Here is a 26,099-nt window from a genome sequence, read left to right as displayed (position 1 = left end):
CTATTAGTTAGCTGTTGTAACCTGTAGACAGATGACCAAGAATAAATGTTATGAAACAACCATAGTCTTATGTGTTACATATGACTAATTGATGCCCGTGACCAGTCTCACAACGTGAATGCGATGTAAATCCTACAAGAAAATTGAGTGGTGGACAATCCAATTACTTTCAGACTTGAAATACGAGGTACGAAATTCTTCTTTTGTTCTGTATCATGGCTACGGAGTCCGATATTAGTACGTTATTCCAAAATTTAACTGGGGAATTGATAGGTTTGTCCACTACTTTAAAACATCATGGCGTTTCCCACCTCGTAGACCATTTTGCCGGTGATCCAAAACATTATTCCGATTGGATAAAAAGCATCCAAAAGTATGCATTATTGGCTGATATACCAGACGCTAAAATTAAATATATAGCTTATCAAACAAGTTCTAGTACAGTCAGCGATTTTTTGGCTAGATATTTACCAGAACACGCCCATAGTTCTTGGGGACAAGTAAAAAGGGAATTAGCAACGCGCTTTGATACCATAACAGATGCTCAACATGCCCTTGTTATATTACAAACTGCTAGAGTGAGGAAAATGTGCAAATCTTTGCCGAACGGTTATTAACTTTAGCTTCGAAAGCCTATTCGTCTTCTGAAATAGACCTCGTCCCTGTCCAACGCCAGCTTATTACAATATTTATAAACGGACTCAGTAAAGATTATCTCAAACTTAAATTACTTAGAGAAAACCCAGCAACTCTTCAGACAGCCGTTGTTAGCGCTATGGGAGAACAAAATATTCGGTCTCGCTTTGCTCTCAGGTCTGACGCATTCCCCATCGACAATACACGCTACTCCGAACCCATGGAAGTAGATCATGTCGGACCACAACGTCGATGCTCTCATTGCAATCGTTTTGGCCATTGATCAAATGACTGCCATTCTAACCAGCGTCCACGTGGTCATGTCAATACCTTTTCAACAAATGCCACGGATCATCATGCTCCCACACGCTCTTTTCACTCTAATCAAAGAGTGTCTACTTTTCCAAATCCACATCGGTCAATCGTGTGTTGGACTTGTAATAACCCAGGGCACAGCAGCCGCAACTGTTCATTTAAACCGTCATTCCAACAGCAATACTCCCGCCCAACGTTTAATCAAAAAGGTCGCTCCTAGTACCCAAGTCAACCTTTAAACTAAAAAGCTCTTTTCATGTTGAAGCTAATGAAAAGAGCTCATCCAATAATATGCCAATTTTCAATTTAAATTTATCCCAAAATCCAAGTTCTTGTCTTCTTAAACTGAGTAAACAACGTTATCGCTCACTTATTGATAGTGGTGCCGATTGCAGTATCATCAATCATAACGTTTATACTAAACTTCCAAATAAGCCTTCCTTGCTTCAGACGGACATTGGATTGCAATCTGTTAACGGCGGATCTTTAGTCACTCATGGGTATATTAATTTGTCTTTTCGGCTAGGCAATACGGCGCTAACCCGCAAATTTTTATTTTGGTTCAAATATAAATAGAAATTTTATTCTAGGACGTGATTGACTGCTATACACGGTGTTCGATTGTACTATGATTTAGGTTGTTTACGTGTTAACAACGAGTATATCCCGTTAGTTCAGGACGCACACATTTCCTCTATCCTACGCTTAACAACTCCTGTTAAAATCAAACCTCAACAATCAGTAATGTGTGCCGCTAGAGTCAAAAGTGTCGCCAATTTAACAATTTCGAGTTTGTATGTAATTACTCCCGTGGATCAAGGCTTTCTATGCCACCAACCTGGATTAAAATTAAATGTTGCGAAACCTCATAATAAATTTACGCTTGCTTTAACTAACACCACTAATAGGACGTTTTATTTGCGTAAAGGCTGTGTAGTAGGTCGTGTAGAAAATGTTGAATCTAATTCTGTGAATGCGCTCGATGAAATTTCCTCCATTAATTCTCAGCCATCTATGACCAATGATGTTGATAAAATAAATGTCCCGCCTGAACATAGCTCTTTAATGCACGACTTTCTAACTAAAAATCAAGATTTATTTGCAAAGACGGATTTAGAGTTAACCCAAACAGAGACTGCAAGATGAATATCAATACCGGTTCTCACCCACCCATAAAAATGAGACCGTACCGCACTCCTATAAACCAACGCGCCACTGTTGATAATGCACTAGATGAAATGCTCGATGCCAAAGTCATACGTCCCTCTCAATCACCATGGAGTTTTCAAATCGTCATTGTTGGAAAAAGGACGGTTCTAAGCATTTTTGTGTCGATTTCCGAAAGCTCAATCAAATTACAAAACCCAACTCCTACCCCCTGCCATTGATTGACGACATTCTTTCACAGCTTCATAATAAGTCTTATTTTTCCATATTGGATTTAAAGTCTGGATACTGGCAAATCCTGATGACTATTTAGGCTTCATTATTACACCGAATGGTATTAAACCCGATCCCGCAAAAGTAAGTGCCATTAATGATCTTCAGGAACCACGCTCGGTTAAAGACATTCGTAGCTTTATTGGAATGTGCGGTTATTATCGCCGGTTCATTCCGAACTTCTCTCAAATCGCGGAACCTTTAAGAGCGTTAACGAGAAAACGTGTTAAATTTGAATGAAATAGGGTATGTCGTTTAGCGTTTCAGAAACTGAAAGATCATCTTACCTCCATTCCTTTGTTAACTTACCCCGATCCCAATAAACCGTACACTCTTTATACGGATACAAGTAACTATAGTATAGGAGCTTGTTTAGTTCAAACTCAAACAACTGCTGGTGGCAAAGAAATTGAATCCCCTATATATCTCCTTTCGCATAAATTGTCCGACACGCAAACTCGTTGGTCTACTATCGAAAAAGAATGCTATGCCATACATTACGCTCTCCAAAAATATGATTATTACCTGCATGACGCCCAATTCGTGATAAGAACAGATCATAAACCTTTGAAATATATCTTAGATTCGCCTATGCAAAATAAGAAAATTCAACTTTGGGCTCTCTACATTACTGGCTATAATTGCGCTATTGAATATCTTCCAGGAAAACAAAACGTTATAGCCGATTTTCTTAGCCGTATATCCCAAAATCCAAATCCTGCTTCCCCAACGCATGAGGAAGAACCCGATATAAATGATCACACATTCGAAATTAACGCAATAAACTCTAATAGATTTAAAGAATTTGTGAAATGTGAGGTATCCCCTGCATCGTCTGAACAGGAGGACATCACCGTTGAAGGTTGTGACATGCTTTCTGAGCAATCCAAAGATAAAGAAATGTCTAAAATTATCTCCCAGTTAGAAGGCGAAAAGGAAGTCCCCGCCATCCATAACAAATACATTCTCATCAACAATACTCTGCATTACCTTTCGCATGGCGATACCGAACCCACTCCTCGACTCTATGTCTCTGTTCACCTAAAGAACGAAATTCTTAAACAATATCATAACTTATTTCATCTTGGTATCGATAAAACATATAGCATGATTGCAAAAAAATATTACTGGCCCAATTTATCAATATGTCTCAATATGAGTGCGTACCATGTCAAACGCGCTCCCTGCAGAAAATCAAACCACCACTACAGGAAACGGACATTCCCCCTTACCCATTTGCAAAAATATCCCTTGACCTTTCCGGTCCTTATCCTATCTCTCTCTCCGGAAATAAGTATATCATTTCTTTTGTTGACTGGTATAGTGGATGGCCAGAAGCTTTCCCAGTCAAAGATAAATCTGCCGCAAATGTCGCTCATCTCCTTTTAGAAGAAAATTTTCCTCGTTTTGGAACACCCCTTCAATTAGTCACTGAAAACGGAACAGAAAACGAGAACAAAATTATGCACGAAACTTTGGCGGAATTAAACATTAGCCACGTTACTACCTCATACTACCATCCACAGAGTAATGCCAAGGTAGAACGATTTCATCGCACCATCCATGACGTTCTCTCCAAGAAAATGGAAAATAAGCTTGATACTTGGGATTTGTACCTCAACCAAACTTTAGCAGCCGTCCGTTTTAATATTAGTGAATCTTCACGTTTCTCTCCATTTTATCTTTTGTATAATCGCGATGTCGTGCTCCCTATCGATAACCTGTTAAAACCCCGACGGAAATATTTAGGGAAAGATTTTCACAAAATTGCGCTTGAAAATCAACATAAATCCTTTATGTTAGTTCACCAAAACCTAAAGAAAGCTAAACGCCGTCAAGCTAAATACGCCGATACAAACTCCAAATCGGTTAATTTTCAAGTAGGTGATCCAGTTTATGTTAAAAATCACTTGCGCACAAGTTAACTCCAGGGCAAATGGAAACCATACTATAGAATAATAGATCGCCACTTTCATTTATCATAAAAAATCAATTAGACGGCACTACAACTAAATCTCATGCAGAGGATTTGCGTCTAGCCAATATTGAGAATTGGGAGATTCCCAAACCCGACGATGATCATCGTCATCGAAATGCTAATTACGTTGTAACCCCCGAAAGCTCAAGCGATTCTTCCAGTGATGGAAGTGCCACAGAGGATGATGACTTGTTTGATTTAGTAAAGGCATCTCGCCACACTCGTGCTAATTCATCTTCTGAAGATGATATACCTCTTATGGAGTTGGCCAATCGCATTCGCGCTACTCGACCCCTGTCGCCGGAAAATTCTGCGGTCGAAACTATGGAGGTTGATACTCTAGTAAGTTCACAATTACCGATCAGCCCCGTGATTACGTTGTTGTCAAAGGATAATGAATCCCAAACGAATCCTGGCGGTGATGACACTGTTAACTCGGTTTTGATAGACAAGACAAAGGAATCTCAACCTAAGAACACGGATTTGAAAAATTTACTTTCGGGTAGTCTTGGCATGCTCGACAATAATTAAGCTTCATCTGTATTATATTCAATGTAAATAGTTATGACCCATTTTAGTCCCATTTTTATGTATGTTGAGTTGATTATTAATATGATCTTATTTTTTTTATAATAGGAAGATGAGAAATTCCCTTCTTTTTGCATTTATACTGTTTGGCTTGAGCGACAGTTTTCATATTTATGAAAATGTCATCTTTCGACCTATAAGCGAGTTTAGTTTGTCACGATCACGCTGGCTGGTAACATTTGTTAACCCTCCCAAAGTTTCATCTCCTCTCTTAAGACGGACGCGCCCAAGGCATTTTCCTCATTATATAAAGTTATTCATAATTATTCAACCCAAACCGAAGATATCTTCTTTACCAAATTATTATCCGTTAATTTGCAACAAATTCGTATTGTCCACAAGCAGTATGACGACTTGATACTTCGTGCCTCGCAATACACTTTATTGCATAGCAAGCGACCTCGTCGAGCACTTCTGCCCATTGTGGGCAAAGCTTTAAGTTTTCTATTCGGCACGGTTTCCAAATCAGATTTACATGTTATTAATGTTAATATAAATAGACTAGCTGCGAAACAAAGCGATATTATCCATGTCCTTGATAAAAGTCTTTCTATTCTAAATACTTCAAAAATAGAAATTGCCAAGAATAGAGCGTCAATTAACGCATTAGTTTACAATTTAAAATCTTTCGAAACCCATGTTGATAGCCTCTTAACTAATATTACTCAAGAAGTTAACAAGATCAAAGGATTTCTCCAATAATCATATAAAATTAACTAAACCGAATTGCAAAATCTTGTTGTTCAGGGACTACACTATTTCGACCACCTACAATTAAATATGTTATCTCTTGGGCATATTTCTCCGAGTACAATTTCGCCCACTGACCTTAAGTCGTTGTTAGCTACGATTAGTTCACACTTACCCAATTCAGTTCATTTACCTGTGGATCCAGTCGTTGACCTTTGGAAGTATTACAAATTTTTAACATGTTCTGCGGTGTTATCGTCGGATACTTTATTGATAATATTTAATATACCCTTACTTGACTCTAATCGTAAACTCCAAATCTTTCAAGCTCATAATTTACCTATCCCATTTAATTCGAAACGCGTTACTAATGATACGAATGACCTTAAAACAATGGTTGCGCTATATGAACTTGAAAGTCAATATTGCGCTGTAAACACGGAACGAACGCTATTTGCCCTTTTACAACCGGGCGAAGTTGACCGCTGTTCCTATAAACTTCTTCGTTTTTGTTCTGTTTAGAGTCTTCTTTACCCCATCAATTTAAGTAAACTTTGTATTACGGCCCTTTTCATGAAAAACCATAAGCTAACCAATAAAGTTTGTAATATCACAGTGCAACCAAAAACAGTCTTTCCCAAAGCTACTTATTTAGTAGACGGTGTCTGGGCTATCGCTATCCGTGAACCCCTTCATTTCTCGTTATATAACCAGAAATTGTTCAATAACGATTTTCAAATTACGGCTCACCCACCCCTCGAGCTAATCAAGTTAAACATGACATGTTCCGCTTCCAATGCACTCCTTACTCTTTCGCCTTATTTTCAAAAGAAAGTCGTTTTCATTCACAGCAATCATTTCAGAGTCTCAAAACTCGTTTCAAATTATCACGCATCCATTTATGGCAACCATTGCGCTCTGCTTTTCCTAATACTTCCATCCCTTCCCTGCCGGACCGTCTTCGCGATATAAAACAAATACCTATTACCTCCCTCATTTCCACATTACATAAAACTCATGATGTATTAGTAGAGGACAAACCATGGCCCCATTGGCATTTTTTATCAACAGGGATAGGGCTTTTCATTGGGAGTATTTTTATCATATCGTGTATCGTACTATGTGTCCGATCTAAACTCCACCACTCAGCCAAACGGTATAAGAACAAAGAAGGTGACTCTATCCAGTATGAAGTCATACGAAAGAGGGTGTCAGCTAAAGCTGTTAGCGGACATACGCAAAATAGGGAGAACACTACCCCAACACCCTTGATAATAGAAGAGGAAATGGTTAAAGAAGGAATGGTGAAACATATTTATCCCACACTCCAGTTAGCCACAGAAAACACACAATAAAGCTTCGCAGTGTACCAGCAGTCCAGATCTTTTCATGGTCATATTTACCAATAGTTCAGATGGTACTACTTATCAACGGTATATTTAACTTACCAAAGTTCCAGATATTTGAATGGTATTACTTATCAACGGTATATTTTACTTACCAAAGTTCAAGATATTTGAATGGTATTACTTATCAACGGTATATTTAACTTACCAAAGTTCCAGATATTTGAATGGTATTACTTATCAACAGTATATTTTACTTACTAAACTTCCAGCCTTGGATGGTTATACTTCGCCATATTTCTGGTGTACACTTTAGTTTTAAATTCAGTGTTCTTATGATTATGACGTGTCGCCTCAATAATGATTTGGAATTTATTATTTATCATTGATGTGTGTCTCGCGTTACCGATTCAAAATTTAGTGAATGTGGAGTTCATTATTCTCAGTGTGTACATACGAACAGTACAGTTAAGGTTTTTTCTTTTCTTCTTAAAACCTTGTGTATATACATTAACTCATACTTGAACAATTATTCTATTGACTGTTCAGACCGCATGTTCCAAGTGATTTTTCTTTTTATATTTTGTTACCGTCTTAGTTATTTCTTTTATATAATTTTTAATGTTTTGTTAATTTAAGCTGTAATACAGCTTAAATTTATAAAGAAAGGGAGGAATTGTTACACAATGTATCATTAGGATGGATAAGGGCAGGTGCTAATAGTTTACATTGAAAGCCAATTAATACCTTGATCAAACTTCTATTGTCTAAAGTTATTAAAACCTTGCGGCCCTGACACTTATCCCTCTTTGTTCTAAGCGCAGCTAAATTAACTTATACAAACAAGATTATACTTTGTTTCTGGGACAAGGACATGTCGGCGTTCTCATTGTCAGAGACCTAGCCAATCAGCAACCAACATGCAAGAAGTCCTATCCGCCAATCAGATTTCTAGATTAGGCTTTAACAAATCAGAAATGAGGATTATCCTTATGCTGAAATATTTATATTTGGTTTTAACCAATCAGAAAGAAGGATGATCCTCATGCTGAAAGAGACCGGCAAAAGATCACGTTGATGATCAGTTCCCAAATTGACAGCTAGGAAGGTGGTTTGTCCTCTTGATCACACGACCAAGATAACCTAGATGTTGTAACCTATGAGTTAGATGTTGTAACCTATTAGTTAGATATATAGACACAGCTTTATGGAACAACAATCACTGGTTAAAGTTTTATGCAACGTTTCGACGTGTTTCCCCCCGTCGTCCTCAGGCACATAATGAGAAGAAGTGATGGGCAAACTATATATACATTAATGCTTATTATTAAGAACACACAAGAGATAAATGGTTTATTGATACATTACATTAAATTTTAACAAGTACAATAAGAGGTACATAATTCTTAAAATAACATACAGGCTGATTAAGTAAAATAATTGAAGTAAAGTAAATGAATTAAAAAAGAGTAATTGAATATTAACTAAACAACTATTGCTGGTATTGGAGTCTTTTATTAATAGAAATTACATTGTTCATATAACTAACTATGCTTAAAGTTGGAAATTGTTTGAATATGAATAATTACAAGTTGATAAGTTTATCATATGCATGCGATAAACGAACACCTTCATCTCTGTTAAGGTCTGATATCTTCTGATGTGGATAGGTTCATGAAGTCTCCTGGTGTTATCTATGTGCTTATTGATTGTCAGTATGTTGGTGTTGTCAAAGTTGACTTTATGTCCTGTTTTCCTTCCCATAGCAAGATGTTCAGCCACAGCAGATGTTCCTTCATTGCCGGGCTTGTCTTGATGGTCTTTGAGTCGAACATCAAGGAGTCTCTTGGCAGGTATTCAGAAATCCATTATAAAAGCTTCAGCTGTGGATGCTATTGCACTTTTAGGAAATGCCTCACAGGACTTGTCCTACAAAAGAAGGGATTTGATAAAGCCTTACCTTAATAAAGAATTTAGTTCTGTATGTTCAAAGAGTGTTCCTATTACAGGTACTCAATTGTTTGGCGAGGATCTTCCAAAATCTTTGTCTGCAATAAAAGAAACCAATAAACTTGGTAAGCAGGTCCAAAGTCGTAAGCCTGAACCACAGAGGTCATCTTACAGCAATAAATCCTATGACAGGTATAGTAATAGTCATTTTTTTTAGACAAACCGAAATACAACAATTATCATCAAAAAGAAAAATACAAAAACCAGAAGTCATCATACCAGTACAAGAAAAAACAAACGAAAGAAAAGTAATGGAAACCAAGTCACCCTTAAAACTAGATGTTTTTAAGGTGAGTGATTTTGATAAATATTGTTTTAATCTTTTGGCTGAATTACATGCAGAAGTTCAAAATTTTCAAGCAGGTTGTCTTCATAAATATCTTGCGCTTTGGCAAAGTATGACATCTGATTAAGAGATTATTGAAATGGTGAAAGGTACAAAAATAAATTTTCAATCACCATTACCTCAGCAACATAAAGCACCACATAATGTATTTGGCGCTCATGATATTCATAGCAAAGGTGTTCTTCAAGAATGTAATGCTGAAGATCATGATTCTCTTTCGCCAATTTTTCTTAGAGGAAAGCCAGACGGTACATATAGAATGATATTAAACTTGAAAAAATTGAATCTATGTATCGAATATAATCATTTTAAAATGGATACTATAGACAATGTCATAAAATTGATAGAGAAAGATTGTTACATGAGTTCTATAGATCCCTCGTGTCAAAAAATACCTAAAATTTTTCTGGAAAAATAAATATTACTGCTTTACATGTTTTCTAAATGGGCTATGCTTTTGTCCCAGAAAATTTACAAAGTTACTAAAACCTCCTTTGTCCTTCTTAAGATCTGCCGGACATGTGTCATCTGCCTATATAGATGATATATTTCTAATGGGTGAAAGTTATGACAAATGTTGTGCTAATGTAGTAGCAACTGTTGACATTTTTAGGAAATTAGGATTTGTGATACATCCAGTTAAATCCACCTTGAAACCATCCAAATCTATAATTTTTTTATTCCTCTACAATGACTATGCGTCTAACTGATGTAAAAAAAGACAAAACTAAGACAAGCTTGTTTAGAATTACTTAATTATAACAATCTTGGGAAGCTTACTTTTAGATTTTTAGCGAAAGTTATTGGTTTGATAGTATCAAGTTTTCCTGGTGTTATGTATGGCCCACTTTTCTATAGATCACTTGATAAAGATAAAAGTTCCAGTCTCCTGGTATCTAAGGGCAATTTTGACTCTCAGATGCAATTACACATCAGTGCAATACTGGAAACTCAGTGGTGGGTGGACAATGTTATGAACACATACAATTCGCTTCAAAGAGAACCCCCAACAATTACTATGACAACAGATGCCTCACTATCTGGCTGGGGAGCCACACTAGAGGATAAATCTATTGGGGGTGAATGACGTAAATTAGAAAGAACTTTTCACATAAACTATTTAGAAACCTTAGCTGTTTTCTTATCTCTTAAAAGTTTTAAGAAGTACCTTGTTTCCTCCCATATTAAAGTTTTAGTTGACAATATTACTGCTGTGGCAACATTACAGCATATGGGCTCAAGTCACTCACAATTATGCAATGATATTTCAAAAGAAATTTGGTTATGATGCAAAGAGAATTAATCTGGTTAACCATAGCTGATATTCCTGGTATATCAAACATAGAAGCTGACAAACAGTCTAGGAAGTGTCGGACAAACACTGAGTGGATGCTTAATAAACAATCACTACAAAGGGCATTAGCAATCCTTGATGTGTTTCCAGATATTGACCTATTTGCATCTAGACTAAATTTTCAGTTCTCTTCTTACATATCTTATGAATGTGACCCTTCTTGTTGTGCTGTTAATGCATTTTCTGTATCATGGTCAACATATAAATTCTATGCTTTTCCTCCTTTCAGCATAGTTCAAATGGTTCTACAAAAAATAATTCAAGAAAAAGCCATAGGAATATTAGTTGTACCAAATTGGAAGACACAATCATGGTACCCAAAGTTAACAAAATTGCTGATACAACCACCAGTTTTTTTACAGTTGTCAAAGCATCTACTAAGTTCTTCAACCAGTCTGCATCATCCGCCTCACAAAACTCTTTGTCTGCTGATTTGCCATGTCTCAGGAAACAAACAACTAACAGCATCCTTTCAACATCAGCTTCAAGCATCATCTTACAATCTTGGAGAAATAAAACTCAAGTTCAATACTCAACACATATAACTAAATGGAACAATTTTTGTCATAATCCAGGAATTAATCCGTTAATACCTAGTGTTGAAGATGGTGTAAATTTTCTTGCAACTTTAGTTGATGCAAAACTATCTTATAGTACTGTCAATAATGCTCGAAGTGCTCTCTCAGCTATTCTACCACACATATCAAATGTTCATTTTGGACAACACCCCCTTGTGAAAAGATTTCTAAGAGGTGCGTTTAACGCAAACCCTCCTAAACCAAGATACCATGAAGTATGGGATGTGAACCTTGTGATGACTTTTTTGAGTAATTTCTCACCATTTACAATGTTAACTTTAATAGAATTAACATTGAAACTGGTCACTTTATTGGCCTTATTTACTGCCCAAAGGACACAAACACTTCAATTCTTAGATATTAAGGACATGAAAGTCAGTGACTCGAAATACATATTTTGTGTATCAAGACTAATCAAACAATCTCGCCCTGGGTTTCATTTAAAACCATTCTGCCCTAAAAAGGTAAAAGACAGTATCTGCAATTTTGACGAAAATGAGTTATGGGTAACATTATGACCAGCAGATACTGTTCTGTGATATAAAATAATGTATATATGAAGAATAAGAAGAGTTATTGGCTGTAAAATTCAACAGTATCTACATTTTATGCAGAGTTACAAAGTTAAAAAGCAGTAAATGGTAGATACTGTCCTCTCCCTCCCTTTCTTAGTAAGTTACTGCCTTTCTCTGCCAAACTAGTTCCAATTTCATATAGAGGTTGTGAGATACTGCTGCACAAGGTGGATAAAAACAGCATGGATAGCTTATCTAGAGGGAAACAAATTTTCAATTTATCGCTTAAAAACAACTTATCTGATTCTAAAGAATGTGCACAATTAAAAAATGATGTGGCAGAACCTGAAATGGACCAGAATTGTCTGCTTGAATTATTTCCTGAGGTATTAAATTCTGCAGTGCAAGAACACAACAATGAGCCTTCAAGAATAATTCAGAATCTTTATGCAGACATGGTGGCACCAACAACACCAACAAGAATCTTTCTAGGATCTCCAGATGATCTTTTGGAAGTGATAATAGATACTGGTACACATAGAGACTATGATTATGGTGTAGATGATAATGAAGAATTTCAAAATTCTAATGCTGACGATGTTAATGAAGATCCGGATTATGAACCTGACAAAGACGAAACCACGACAGATGGGCGATTAGATGACAGAATAAAACAACCTAGTACCAAAAAACACAAACCGAACCTTGAGAGCGACCATGCAATAAGAGAACCCTGTAAAAATTGCAAAAGAAATTGTTTAGATAAAATTGATGAAAAACGTAGGAAAGAAATTTGGGAAGCATATTGGAAACTTAATTACAATGGGAGAAGACAGTATTTGTTCAATAATGTACATAGAAACGAGAAGCGTCGACAGACGACTCAAGCTCCAAGTAGAAGAAAACTCAGCTATGAATATTTTCTAAAGGATGAACATGGTACAGCTCAAGTTGTTTGCAAGGTTTTCTTCCTTTGTACATTAGGTTATCATCCAAAAAATGATAAAATGATTAACACAGTCATGAAGCTCACCAGGCCTTCAGATATTTCACCCCCACCAGACAAACGTGGGATGCAAGAGCCACCCAATAAGATTAACAGAGAACCAATAAAGGCCCATATTGAGTCGTTCAATCCCTGTATCAGTCATTATAGGAGGGCTCACGCCCCAAACAGAAGATATCTACCGAGTGATGTTTCAATTCGTATGATGTATGATGATTTTAAATCAACTGCTGTTCAAAAATGCAGCTATGATACATATAGACAGCTTATCCAAGATATGAAGATCAGTTTCACTAAATTGGGTGAAGAAGAATGTGAGGTATGTCTCCAACATGAGCTACATGTCAAATCAGACCACGCTGATCTTACTGATGGCGTTACCTGTGACAGATGCAGTACCTGGAAGAGACATAACGAGGCAGCTGCATCAGCTAGAGTACACTATCAAACTGATGCATCTAATGCAGATGCAAACATATTGATAAGAAGTGTTGATCTTCAAAAGGTTATTATGCTACCTCTTATGCCAGGTAACAAAACCGCAATTTTTACGAAACGCATCATTGCTTTTAATGAAACGTTCGCTGCAGTTGGTAAGCAATCAAAGAAACCATCACACATTAGAGAGAGATCTTTGGCTGTTTTATGGCACGAGGGAATAGGTGGTAGGCAGGGCAAATAAATTGCCTCCGCTTTTGTGAAAGCTTTGAAGGAGATGCGAGATGCAGAGCATATTGTACTGTGGCTGGACAACTGTGTTGCTCAAAACAAGAATTGGTACCTCATTTCTGCCTTATTAACTTTGGTTAACAATAATGATGTTTAAGCTCAAGACGTAACATTGAAGTATTTTGAAACAGGACATACATTTATGTCTGCTGACTCTGTCCATCATCAGGTAGAGCAGCAAATGAATCGTCAACAAGGTGGCAAAGTATTAGATTTTTCAGATTTTGTAGATGTTGTATCAAGGTGTTCTAATGTAGAAGGTTTACAGATGTCAAATATTGATTTTCGTGATTGGAGTCCTATCCATTCTGCAGCCAAGATGAAGAAATCTGGAATTAAGTTGACCCAAATGGTTGAAATAAAAGTGAAGCGTGGGTCGAAAACTTTGTCCTACACATTGAACCATGATGATCTCGAGTTCATTGAATTGGGCTTCACAAAAAAGGAGCAATGTTGGTGTTTCCTAAGAGACTGCGCCAGAAGAACAGAGGAATACCCCTTGAGAAGAAAACTGATATTGTTGAAAAGTTGTGCCCCATGATGCCTACAAATCGACGTATATTTTGGACCAGTATTGACATTGATAAAAACTGTGAAGATCTTTTCAATGAATCTACAGAAAAATATGAAGATTAATTTCCATAAAATCATCTTGTTTCAGTATTGTATTTGATGAAAAAATGTTCTTTATGTTGTTTGTTTTTCTGTATGATTTACCAGTATGATAAATTAGCTTATACGGCTTCTCAACACACTTTTAGACATATTTCATTCCTATCAATAACACTTTCCAGGACTAAAAGTACTAACAATAGAAATAAAACCTTCAGGGGTGGTGTATTATCTAAAATTGTTAAAGATGGGTTCCCTTATTAATTAATTCATAATTAGCTAAATTATAGAGAATTTCCAGCAAAAATCCAATGAGTGACCGATCAAGAAAGGTCAAAAAGGTCTTTTTTCTTTATCCAGATGTACATACATGGACATTTATGATTGGTTAAAAGTGTTAATTATATACAAAGAGAACATAATGATATGATTAAGAATACATGATAATTCATTAGAAACACCAATTAACCAAATAATTTGCTTAATTTGACACTAGAAATAAGGAAACCCATCTTTTATTATAATAGTCCAATTTCTCGCTTTACCTATTGTTCCAGTAACCCTTTTCAGAATGCAAATTCGGCTTATTGTTTCTTTTTAAACTGTTATATTGTCATAATTATATTGTGCGATACCACAAAATGTGAGATACTGTCATTTACCTTCGTATGGTAAGTAATGGTCAAAAGTATTGTCAAGCATGTTGAGGGCAGTATCTGACATTACCACAGACATGACACAGATATCAATATCATGATAGAACATTTCAATTCGGGGTGATTATTGGTTGTATCTACCAAAATTTAGTAACAGTCATAACATTAATTTGGAAGTGGGAAGATCTCAAACTTCAAACCTCGATTTTTCTCAAAACGCCATTTTTGCAGATACTGTCTTTCACCTTTTTAGGGCAGCATTGGAGTTTGCTAAGAATTCTACAAATTCTAGCTTGTGTATGTATTCATTAATAACTGAATATATAAATAGAACTAAAAACTTAAGAGGTGACCATACTCAATTTTTAATTAGTTTTACCAAACCACATAAGCCAGCTTCAACAGACACTATTTTGCGGTGGATTAGATCCATATTAAAACAAGCTGGTGCTGATATATATAGTACTCACAGCACCAGGTCTGCTGTAACTTCAAAACTTGCTCAAAATAATGTTCCACTTGATGTTATACTCCAATCTGCTGGTTGGAGTAATGCTTCCACATTTAACAGATTTTATTTCAAACCTGTTAGTGAACTAAGTGCCAAAGACACCACTTTACAAAGTTTTTTGTGTTAATCTTTATATTCATTTTTCACAACTTTAAAGATTTTTTCTTATTTGATTATCTTTATTATTTAACTGATTAATGGGTTCATTCAGATATTTTTATATTCAGGAAGAATATTAACTAATGTTTGTTACAATTTATTGTATTGTTATTCCTTGTTGAAGTTTACATTGTTGACATATTGTTAAAGATTTACAATAATAAATATATATTGACATGTATACTCTGATTGCTATACTTGACCAACTACTGTGATATGCTTTGAAATCTCACGTGGTTTCCGGAGTGACGTAGCAATAGTGTGAAGTAGAAATTTAAAAATTAAAGAGCTTACATTCGGGAAGTGATGTTTAATTATAATTCTACGAACTATTGCAGGAACGGAGGAATTCATGTGCCCACCCAAAACGGGTACCCTCCAAAAATAATCCGTTCCGGCAAATAGTTATATCCCAGTTGTTGATTATTTAAAGACTGACTGCGCATGCCTTATCTCACATGAATTCCTCCGTTCCTGCAATAGTTCGTAGAATTATAATTAAACATCACTTCCCGAAGGTAAGCTCGTTTGATTTTTAAATTGAAAGCTGCAGTGCCAGCTTAAAATAGCGCAAATGAAAATGAATTACTATTAAACCATATTTTGAAACCTGTCCAAACACCCATGGGCTATAATTTCCACAAGCAATACCGTTATTACCTTTTTGACAAGAAATTAAGTAACGTATTCAGGTTTTGTTTGTAAACATCACATCCCAGAGGGTATCCCACAACGTAGGTCAAATAAGGTCAAATTTAGAAATATTATGAATTATTGACGGACCATTTTAACACCGTCTTATTGCGCAATGGGTGTGGTACTTTATAATCGGTACTCCAATCAAACCAGTACACGAAATAGTTTGTAATAAAATGAATGATGATGATATCACTATGCCAAGCCCGCCGTGCAATATTGAAAATCTATAGACACTTAATTGCGGTTGAACCATTATATTGAATGTTGAAAAGGACAATCTGTTGCTAGGAAAAATAATTTAAATTTAATATACAGATCTTGTCTCTGTTATTAGTCCGAAACATTTGCCTCTATTCGAGCCTCTGATGGGTATATCTGGGTTTTGCAGTTCCGAGGTATCTGAATAGGTTTAAAACCCCTGCACCCGCAGAGATGTGGAAATTTTTCCTTTTATCAGGGCTTATTTTTTCTGTCTCTACACCAGCTGACACCTGTCCAAATAGCTATCAGAGGCTCATACAGAGACAGATGTTTAGGTCTATGCTGTAATGTAAAGTAAATCATTTATAATTTGAAAGTCGTGTTTCAATTTTTTAAACTGAACATGAATACACAGTAATGCAGTTAGGTAAACGGAAATGTAACATGTGTGTCAACTTCAACTCAACTTTTTTATTTTGTCAGGTGGGCAGTATGAAGCATCCATTTGGAATGTCGGGTTTGCAATAAGGCTCATGCAATAAATGTGAAAGTTATGATTCAACTCTTAAATGTAATAAATGATAAGTCCTGCTTCAACTTTCCGTCTCTGAATTGTGCTTTCAAGATTATTTACAAGCTAAAATTTGAATTTGTTTTTAAAACGAGGGCAATACCTCTCATATTGGGTTCATCCTTCAATTATAAGAAACAATTAGGCTACACCAATGAGCACACGAATACGATAAATTCTTAATGGTTTGTAAAGTTTATCAAAATTACAGGAAACAGGATGAATAGCAGGGGAAAGGTATACATAAATTGCCAATATATCTATCAAACATCAACTTTATGAGTATGAATGTACATGAGTGTGTCGTATGATAAAATGAAATATACATATACAAATTTCTGTCAGTACATACATAAATCAATTTATAGATGATAAAATACTAAGGTGAAAATACATCATGATATGCTGTAAATAATATGTAAATAATTTACCACAGATGTAAATAAAACAGATGTAACACAATGAAAACTAGAACCGTCGACTGTGCTTATGCAGTGCGTATTCTAGGTGATATATCGGTGAAACGTTGCATTTTACAGTCACAGTGAGACTTCTTACTGAAAAAAAAGCTTGTGGACATTCGGTAGTAAAAGATAGAGGACCACAGACATATACGCCCACAACGGCATGCGGATGGTAAATATTCAAGATTTTGGGGCAAGGGCAATAACTCTGCATCTAACGGTCGAAAATAGCTCAAATTCGGACTTCGTTTTATGAAAATTTATACACATACCGCATTTCATTTGATTCCATCAAAAAATCTAGTTTTTAGAGCGTTTACACACGGACGGACCGACGGACGGACAGGGGTGCCAGATATACGTCCACATAGAGAGAAGTCATTTCCGGTTAGGTGAAAATGCCTCATTTTATATTTAAACAACAACGACACGCACTTTATGACACATAATGATGACAGTTAATGTGTGACATATGCAGTTTTGGCTGTGCGCTCTTACCAGAATCGGAAAAAAAAACTATAAAACCATTTGGGAGATAACTCTAGAAAACATTTGTCCATGTAATCAATTTACGGCTTACGGTACTTGTATGACAACTAAATCTTACAGCCAAATCCTCGTCTAAAAGTAGACAGTTTAAACGATATAAAAACATAAAAAGCTCTTCAATCAATAACATGTTTCGTTGACAACCTGTTAAAGATACATTGATATTGTTTGAAACTTTATAATAATATCTAGTCATAGATGCTGCAGCTGGCTTAATATAATCAAACAAGTGGTTGCCTAGCATTTTTTTTACCGTATGAAATACATTTAATAACCTTAGTACAATCAAGTTGGATATCTACTTACACATTCAAATTTAACCTGAATTTCATATGTGATTTTTTTATTTATACATAACTCACTCGAAGTTAAACACACACAATCAGTTAAAAATGCATATTATATATCAGTTATCAGTCATTACAAATTACATTTTGAATAATTCTAGCTTTGTTCTACATGTGACTCTATGTCGATGGTCCTCCACGACTTGGTATAAGTCTTGGCGATTCTATTCATCACTGGTCATGTTTAGGAAATCAGAACATAATTTGATAGCACGCTCTGCAGGATCATTCACAACTTTGAGTGTTTTGAGGACACCCTTTATCTCCTTCAAAGAGTCGTTCGTTTCCCATGTCGTAGCTGGATTTGCTGCCATCCATTTTGCTGTGTCCAATTTCCCAACCAAATTAAACAAGAGCCAAGAATTAGGTCCGACAAAGTCCGAGAGGATAGAATCAGCACCAATCATGGGTAATTGTGGCTTACCGAGAATAAATTCTCGAGGTAATTCTTGGATTTTTGGATCAGAATGATTTTGACATAATAGAATTCCTTGACACCGAAAAGCCTATAAAGGTCAGTTTACATGGCATTTATAAGTAGAGTCCATTGATTTTTGGTGAATAAAAAGAATTTTGACGCCATTTTTGCCGCCATTTTGAAAATGGCCGATGACACCCCTAGGGCGACTTTCAATTTCGTTCAAAATTCATATATAAACTTCATACATGAAGTCTCATAAAATATCAAACTTATCTGCAGCTCCGCCAAAAAAAGTATTTTCTGTGGCACCCTAATGGGCAATAACTCAAATTCTGTTGATCGAAAAATTGCCAAATTTAATCTTGACTAAGATCTCATCATTATATATGATCATACCAAATTTATTTTAAATCAGATGAAAACTGTACCCTCTATTGTGTTCACAAACAAATTTTGACGCGTTTTTCATGAATCAAGAACAATAACTCAAAAACCGTTCATTGAAAGATAGCCAAAAAAAGAACTTCTCCGAGATCTCATCATTACAAATATTAACACCAAATTTCATTTAAATTGGATGAAAACTGTAGTCTCTATTGTGTTCACAAACAAATTTTCACGTGTTTTAAATAAGTCAAGGGCAATAATTCAAAAACCGTTCATCGAAAGATCGTCAAAATCGAACTTGTCCAGGATCTCATGAATATAAATGATCAGATAAAAACTGTTGTCTCTATTGCGTTCACAAGGGCGACGACGATATACGACCACATTGTAATGTGGGCGTATAAAAATGTATAAAAAAGTGACAAAGATGTAAAACCTGTATAAAACATGAATATTGCACTGTTCGCAGAAAAAAGCTCAACACCAAATTTCTCAATTTTAATTCTTCCAGTTAATGATAGTATCTCTTTGTCTTTTTCTGTCACTTGATCTTTAATTTTTTTATTTTCTGTCTCCATGCTCTCCAACTTGGCCTCTAAGTCTTTAATCTTTCTTGCCCTATAAAATATTAAGAGATTACAACATTATCCATGGGCAAAATATCCCGGAGAAAAACATCTCCCAGGCCACAATTATACAGGTCCAGGCACTAGGTTAGATCTGCGTTTAGACGAAAATGATATTCCCAAACCAGGGGAAGAACCCGTTAATAGAGTTGACGCAGCAGCGCTCAAACACGACATACTGTACAGAAATAAAGACGTAACATTCAGACACCAAGCAGACAAACAAATGATAGACGAACTCGAAAATATTCCAAATCCCACTTTCAAAGAGAAATTACAAAGGGCTCTTATCATTAAACTCTTGAAGGCAAAATTGAAATGGGCATAGCAGACGAGATTCACAAAGAGTCAAAGTTTTTGATAAAGATGAAATTTGGTCAGCCGATTTAATCAACATGCCAGTCGAGAGAGGGTACAAGTATTGTTTGACGGTGATCGACATATACACGAGATACACTTGGGTCTTTCCCTTGAAAAACAAATCGGGTCTGACTGTCAAACAAGCATTCGAAACCATAATGAAACAATCCGACAGACGACCCCTAAAGTTGTGGGTTGATAAAGGAAGCGAATTCTACAACAGAAATGTAAAATCTCTGGGGTTTGAAATTTACAGCACGCATAACGAAGGTAAAGCCGTAGTGATAGAAAGATTCAACAGGACTCTTAAAAGCAAATTATTCAAGAAATTCACGGAATTGAAATCTCAAAAATGGCTTAAAATATTACCGGTTGTTGTCGACGAATACAATAACAAAATACATTCGTCTATAGGTGTGACGCCATCCCAAGCCTCTAATAACCCGAATATCATAAAGTCCGTCAACACTCGAAACAACTTTGAAAACGAGATTAGTAATTTGAATATTAAACCCAAATTCAAAGTTGGAGATCGAGTTCGTATTTTTAAATATAAATCATTGTTTCAGAAAGGTTACGTCGGCTATTGGACTAACGAGATATTCATCGTTGATAAAGTAAACAACACATCACCTCCCACGTATGAATTGATCGATCAAGACAAAGAACAAATCATAGGAAGGTTTTATCAAAATGAACTTCAAAAAACTGACTTTTAAAAATGAATCTCGAAAATGAAGATTTAGATGAAAGGTTAAGAAATTTAGATGTCGACAAGCATTTACGCTCTCTTAAATTAAGATTTTTTAAATTTATCTTCAAAATATTATTGAATGTGTTTTATCAGAATGTTATACAAGTTTTTTCAAACACAAACTACGTATATATTTCGTCAATTGGGTCTTTAGCAATACTTACCGCCTACTTCGAAAAACACCTAAAAAAATCAACTTAAAAAATGAATGCGTTTCTCGATTAATACGGAAAAGACACGACCACAAATTTTCAACTTGTGAAATGGGCCAAGGAGTTGAACGTCTCGCCGTTTTATTATTGCATGCGAGATGAAATTGATGAACTGAAATACAAGAAAGGTAAATTTTACGCCATCACAAACATTCACACGTCGGATCAAAAAGGAGTTCATCACTCTGCTTTACACAAAGATTCTTCGAATAACTAGAACCGACAGAAGAGATAACGAAATTGACTAGCAAACCAATCAAATGTTCTACGTTTCAAATTCAAATGCCAGGACAAAAGCTGTGTGGTCAGCTGTCGCTTTGGGTTTTATATCGGTTGAGTTTGGGAGAAAAGTTTGAAGAAATTATAATAAATTTAACTCAATAAAAATGGCAAACAAGTTTGGATTAGGGTCTTTACCTCTAGAATCTAAAAATCCCATGAGTTCTACGGCGTTTATAAACAAAGCGAAACCTTTTTTCGTGGATCAAATCGGAGACACCTTACAAGGGGATATCGATATGAACAATTTCAAAATAACTAATTTAAAGTTTCCAGGAAACGATAACGATGCCGTGAACAAGAAATATTTACTGGATCAAATAAACGCAATTCAAATAGATAAGGACGTGAAAAGATTCATCAGACGAAATATTAAAAATCTTGTGGACGAACCCAAACTACAACAAGAGTTCACGAGTTTGAAACGTCTTATTCAAGTGGATAAAACAAGTGAGTTGATATCTAAATTAGACGATAAGATTACGAAGGTAAAAATAGACGTCCAACGTTTAATAGACAACCCAAATGTAAACGAGGATAGATTGAAACGACAACTAGCCGTTTTGGAAAGAAAACTTGGCGAATTGCTAGCAGAACTGGACAAGACCGCGGACAAAACCGAGTTACAAAATTCGATATCCAATTTGAACGAAAAGATCGCGAAGCAAAAATCAGATGTTCAAGATATAATTAACACACTTCCCATTGACAAAGATACGTTGAAACAACAATTGACTGCTTTGGATACTAAAATCACGGACGAATTAGAAAAAGAAGTGGGTGTGATTAAAAACTTTCTTCAAAATAAATTTCGAGATGATATGAAAAATTATATTAAAGAACAGGTCAATCTTTTGGTATCTAGAATTCATGACGATTTTTTGAGACAAGAGAGAAAGTTGAGCAAATTAGAAGCTATTGTCACGGACAAATCGTATTATTTCAATCTACCATTCGAAAGTGACACTGTCTTCGATAGAAAAGACCAAATTTATAAATCAAACAAATACGGATTCAAAGCAGAAGTAAAAGTGGGTTCACTCGCATACGGAGAACCTAAAAACGTATTCGATATCGGCGAAACACAAGAGTTTTCTTTTCGAGGTAATTGTCTGATTCAAATAGAGTTTCCCATGAAGGTTAAAGTCAATATAGTAGTCTTCAAACAAACCGGTAAGGGCGTCAAACACATTTCATTATTCAATGGTGGTAATTTGGAAGAGAATATACGTTTGATTGATAAAAGGGATCAGGAAATTGAAACGAAAAATGGTAAATATGTAGACACCTTTAAAATGGAAGTAGAAAATGATAAGGATATCATTGGAATCAAAGATTTAGATATGATATTGGAGACGGAAAATCCACCATCAAGCAACATTGACAAAGTTCCACGACGCTTACACGAACACGGAAAAATAGAATCGAGCAGTCACGAGTTTTTACGAACAACAGACTTTGAATACGTAAAACTATATTTTGCTTTAGGTGAAAAATACACCTCTATCGATGTTCATAAAAGTCAACAAGAACGAGAGTTTATAGTACATTTAACGTTTGTCGAAGGTTCCGACTCCATCCTTCATGCTGGTAGTTATATTTTTAGAGCCAAGATAAACATCGAAAAAGAAAAAAGAAAATATTCCTATCATCTTAAAGAGGACCATACGAAAAAAGAAATGTCGTACGCGTAAATGTTTTTACTTTTAATACCCGAATATTTAAGAATACTAGGCCAAACGACCACGCTCTATGGGATATTCCGTGGTTCTATTTATCGGAAATTCACTTAATTTAACGACTTAAAAAATGGAACTCGAAAGCAGACAACAATACATGATAGACAAACAAGAAGAGTTGAAAATAAAGTTAAGACAGTACAATTCATGCAGGAAAACATGGAGTAGTATCGATTCTGTTTTCAAAACAGCGAGTGTAGTTCTAACGATAGGAACAACACTTGCAACGGCCGTGACTGGTGGATTAATGGTTCCTGTCCTTGTCCCAACTGTATTAGCCACAATTACTGCTATTCAAACTTCATCTTGTGGCTTGATTGCTATAGGTTTCACGAGCAAAAAGAAAGCTCATTATAAAAAGAAAACGGATATCTTGAATATGTATCTTAATCAATTGTACATCTTTTTCGAAAGATCGAGAGAAGACAAGAACATAACAGTTGAAGAATTACAAGAATTCAATGAAATTTTGGACAAATTCCATACAGAAATATCAGCGGTTAAAATAAAGAAATAATCAAAAATATATACTTAAAAAAATATGATTAAAATCGAACTTGATGAAACATTGATAGAAAACGCCCTATTTTCCGATGTTTCCAAGGCTATCTCTGATAAATTTAAAAAATTCAAAGGACAAATTAAAATAGATGGAGAGATAGTCGAGGAAGGGAATCACAGACAATACATGTCACTCCTCGGTTTCAATGCCAAAACCTTTCACAATATTTTTTCAAATATGGACAAAAAATCCGATGCTTCCGATTGGTATTTTACAGGAAAAATAATTTTAATGAAAGACAATTTCCAAGAAATCAAAAGGTCGAGAGTTGGCAGAGGAGGAACTGATCTGCTTAAAAAGATAAATGAATACGAAGACGAAAATTGTTACATACCTACAGATGGTCACTTTTTTATCAAATGCGTCAATCGTGTTTTGAACAAAGACTTAACGTGTAAATTTCAAGAATACATCAACGGGTTTTCAAAAGCAAATAGAAAAGGAGTGATGACTTGTGCTAGAATGAATGAATTCAACAAGAAATTTAACACTTCGTTTCAAATTTATAATCCCAAAAACAGACATTTTCACCCCAGAGACGTTCACGATGAATTAGATTGGGTTTTGTACTTACACAACTCGCATTTCTGTTTGATTAGAAGAAGCCAAAAAAGTTTGGGAATTCAAGAAATAGAAGACAATTACGAACAGGTGTGGAAAACGTGTAGAGACGACAACGCAGTAACACAGGTTTCACCCCTCAAACTAAACGTGCTTTCAAGTATGAGCGATGATGCGTTTTCGCTTGCGATTGCGAAACGTATTCAGAAAAAGACACACGAAGAGCAATTCCATATTGTTGCACTTTAATTAATTTAGAAAAACTAAGGAAAATGTTAAACAGAATAAATAATCTCTTTCCAGATTTAAAGCCGTCAGATCCCATTCAAGAAGAATTTTATGATAAACTAATGAATGTAGTAGAAATATTTGTAGGTACAGATTGCATCGATCAAATGTTGAAATATTTAGGTCAATATGATAGAAAGAGATTAATATTAATTTCTCATAACGGCAGTGGATTCGACTGGATCGTGCTTAAAAATGCAAAAAAACTAACGCATTGCCCTTTAAAAACACCCAGAGGAATTCTATCTTTTCCTTTATCTAATCCATACACGGATGAAGATTTACAGAAAAAATGGAAAAGACAGAAAGAAATAAAGGGTAATTATTTACAACATATTAATTTCACGTGTTCCTATCAACACGAATCCTCTAGTTTGGCTGCATGGGGAAATTCTTCCAATCTTCCCGCGAATTTGAGAAAGATTGCCGACCTAGATATCGCTAAATACACGCGAGACAACTGGGAGGAATTGAGACACGAATGGGAACCTTATTTATATCATTACGATAAAGAAATGGTGGAAGAAGAATGGTATGAAACTACTAGAATGGTTGCGAAACATACCGAAAAAGAAAATATAGAAAAAGTTTATTCGCACACTAATCCTTTTATAAGAAATTTTATCAGACGATCTATTAAAGGAGGAAGAGTTTCGGCAAATAGAAAACCATTTGAAACGAACAATTGATTTATTCAAAGAATACAGTGCAAGTACAAAAGACAAAACGGAGGTTCATTCGAGACTTAAAAAATAGAATGTACTAAACTAATGGCATTTGATGCTAACGGTTTATACGCTTCCGCCATGTCGGATTTAGACAGTGAATATCCGAGAGCGGAAAGTGGAAGACCGTTTCTACCAGAAGAAGAAAAAGAATTTGTGATGCTGTTCAATAAACAAAAATTCAGACCTAGAACAGCTATTTTAACAGTGTGGTTTGACTACCCCAAAAACATGTTCTTCCAACCGATACCAGCTAAAGATAAAATCACTTTCACGAATAAAGAAGGTAAAAAGGAAACGGGTAACAAAATCAGGTTCAGAAATGGTTTCTGTCACGACGTTTTAACATCGGTCGATATTCAAGAAATAGTGAAAGCCGGTGGACGAATTATTAGAATATTAGATGGTATAGTTTACGAAGAAAATTCTAAAACTCCACCCTATAGAGATTATATTTTAATTTTGAGAGATTTAAAAAATAAATATAAACGAGAAGGTAATATAGTGGGTAGTAATTGCATGAAATTATTAGGTAATTCCTTGTATGGTAAATCAATTCAGAAAGATATATTCACAACTAGACATTTATGGAATGAAGCAACTTTACAGGCCAACTTTGATTCACGCGTTAAAACCTATGAGAAAATTAATGATACTCAATATATTGTTGAAACGGAAATTGAAGAAAAAGAGATTACTATCGAAGACAGTAAATCTACACGACTAACACCTAGTCATTTGGGATCATTCGTTTTATCTCACAGTAAAAAAATAATGAACAATTTCATTCACGTCATAAATGGATTTTATAAACCCGAAATATACTATACCGACACCGATAGTTTGTACATTCATCCAAAAATGGAAAAAACTAAACAGAGCTGT

The 26,099-nt window shown here is 35.4% G+C and overlaps 5 protein-coding genes across 5 annotated transcripts in view; all 5 read left to right on the top strand.

Annotated features, from left to right (window-relative positions):
* Window positions 1–215: 215 nt before the first annotated feature.
* On the top strand, window positions 216–5,074 carry LOTGIDRAFT_153370 (hypothetical protein; the record flags this gene model as incomplete). The annotated part of the gene is made up of 3 exons (XM_009057269.1): window positions 216–609; window positions 4,389–4,711; window positions 5,006–5,074. 3 exons carry the CDS (start codon window positions 216–218, stop codon window positions 5,072–5,074), a joined length of 786 nt encoding a protein of 261 aa, XP_009055517.1.
* Window positions 5,075–12,038: 6,964 nt separating this feature from the next.
* On the top strand, window positions 12,039–13,484 carry LOTGIDRAFT_153369 (hypothetical protein; the record flags this gene model as incomplete). Its single annotated transcript, XM_009057268.1, has 1 exon — window positions 12,039–13,484. One exon carries the CDS (start codon window positions 12,039–12,041, stop codon window positions 13,482–13,484), a length of 1,446 nt encoding a protein of 481 aa, XP_009055516.1.
* A 7,962-nt stretch (window positions 13,485–21,446) lies between these two features.
* On the top strand, window positions 21,447–23,033 carry LOTGIDRAFT_153368 (hypothetical protein; the record flags this gene model as incomplete). Its single annotated transcript, XM_009057267.1, has 1 exon — window positions 21,447–23,033. One exon carries the CDS (start codon window positions 21,447–21,449, stop codon window positions 23,031–23,033), a length of 1,587 nt encoding a protein of 528 aa, XP_009055515.1.
* Window positions 23,034–23,817: 784 nt separating this feature from the next.
* Window positions 23,818–25,178, top strand: LOTGIDRAFT_153367 (hypothetical protein; the record flags this gene model as incomplete). The annotated part of the gene is made up of 2 exons (XM_009057266.1): window positions 23,818–24,400; window positions 24,505–25,178. The coding sequence occupies 2 exons, from the start codon at window positions 23,818–23,820 to the stop codon at window positions 25,176–25,178; spliced, it is 1,257 nt and encodes a 418-aa protein (XP_009055514.1).
* A 117-nt stretch (window positions 25,179–25,295) lies between these two features.
* Window positions 25,296–26,099, top strand: part of LOTGIDRAFT_153366 (hypothetical protein) — a gene marked incomplete at both ends in the record, with an annotated part of 1,309 nt that continues 505 nt past the window's right edge. Inside the window, one exon of the mRNA XM_009057265.1 lies at window positions 25,296–25,977. Within this exon, the coding sequence (XP_009055513.1) occupies window positions 25,296–25,977 (682 nt within the window). The remainder of the gene's footprint in view (window positions 25,978–26,099) is intronic.

The sequence above is a fragment of the Lottia gigantea genome, assembly GCF_000327385.1.
Source record: "Lottia gigantea unplaced genomic scaffold LOTGIsca_3, whole genome shotgun sequence".
NCBI classification, from domain to species: Eukaryota; Metazoa; Mollusca; class Gastropoda; family Lottiidae; genus Lottia; species Lottia gigantea.
Note: the sequence above shows the minus strand (reverse complement) of the source record. Positions and strands in the feature narration are given on the sequence as shown.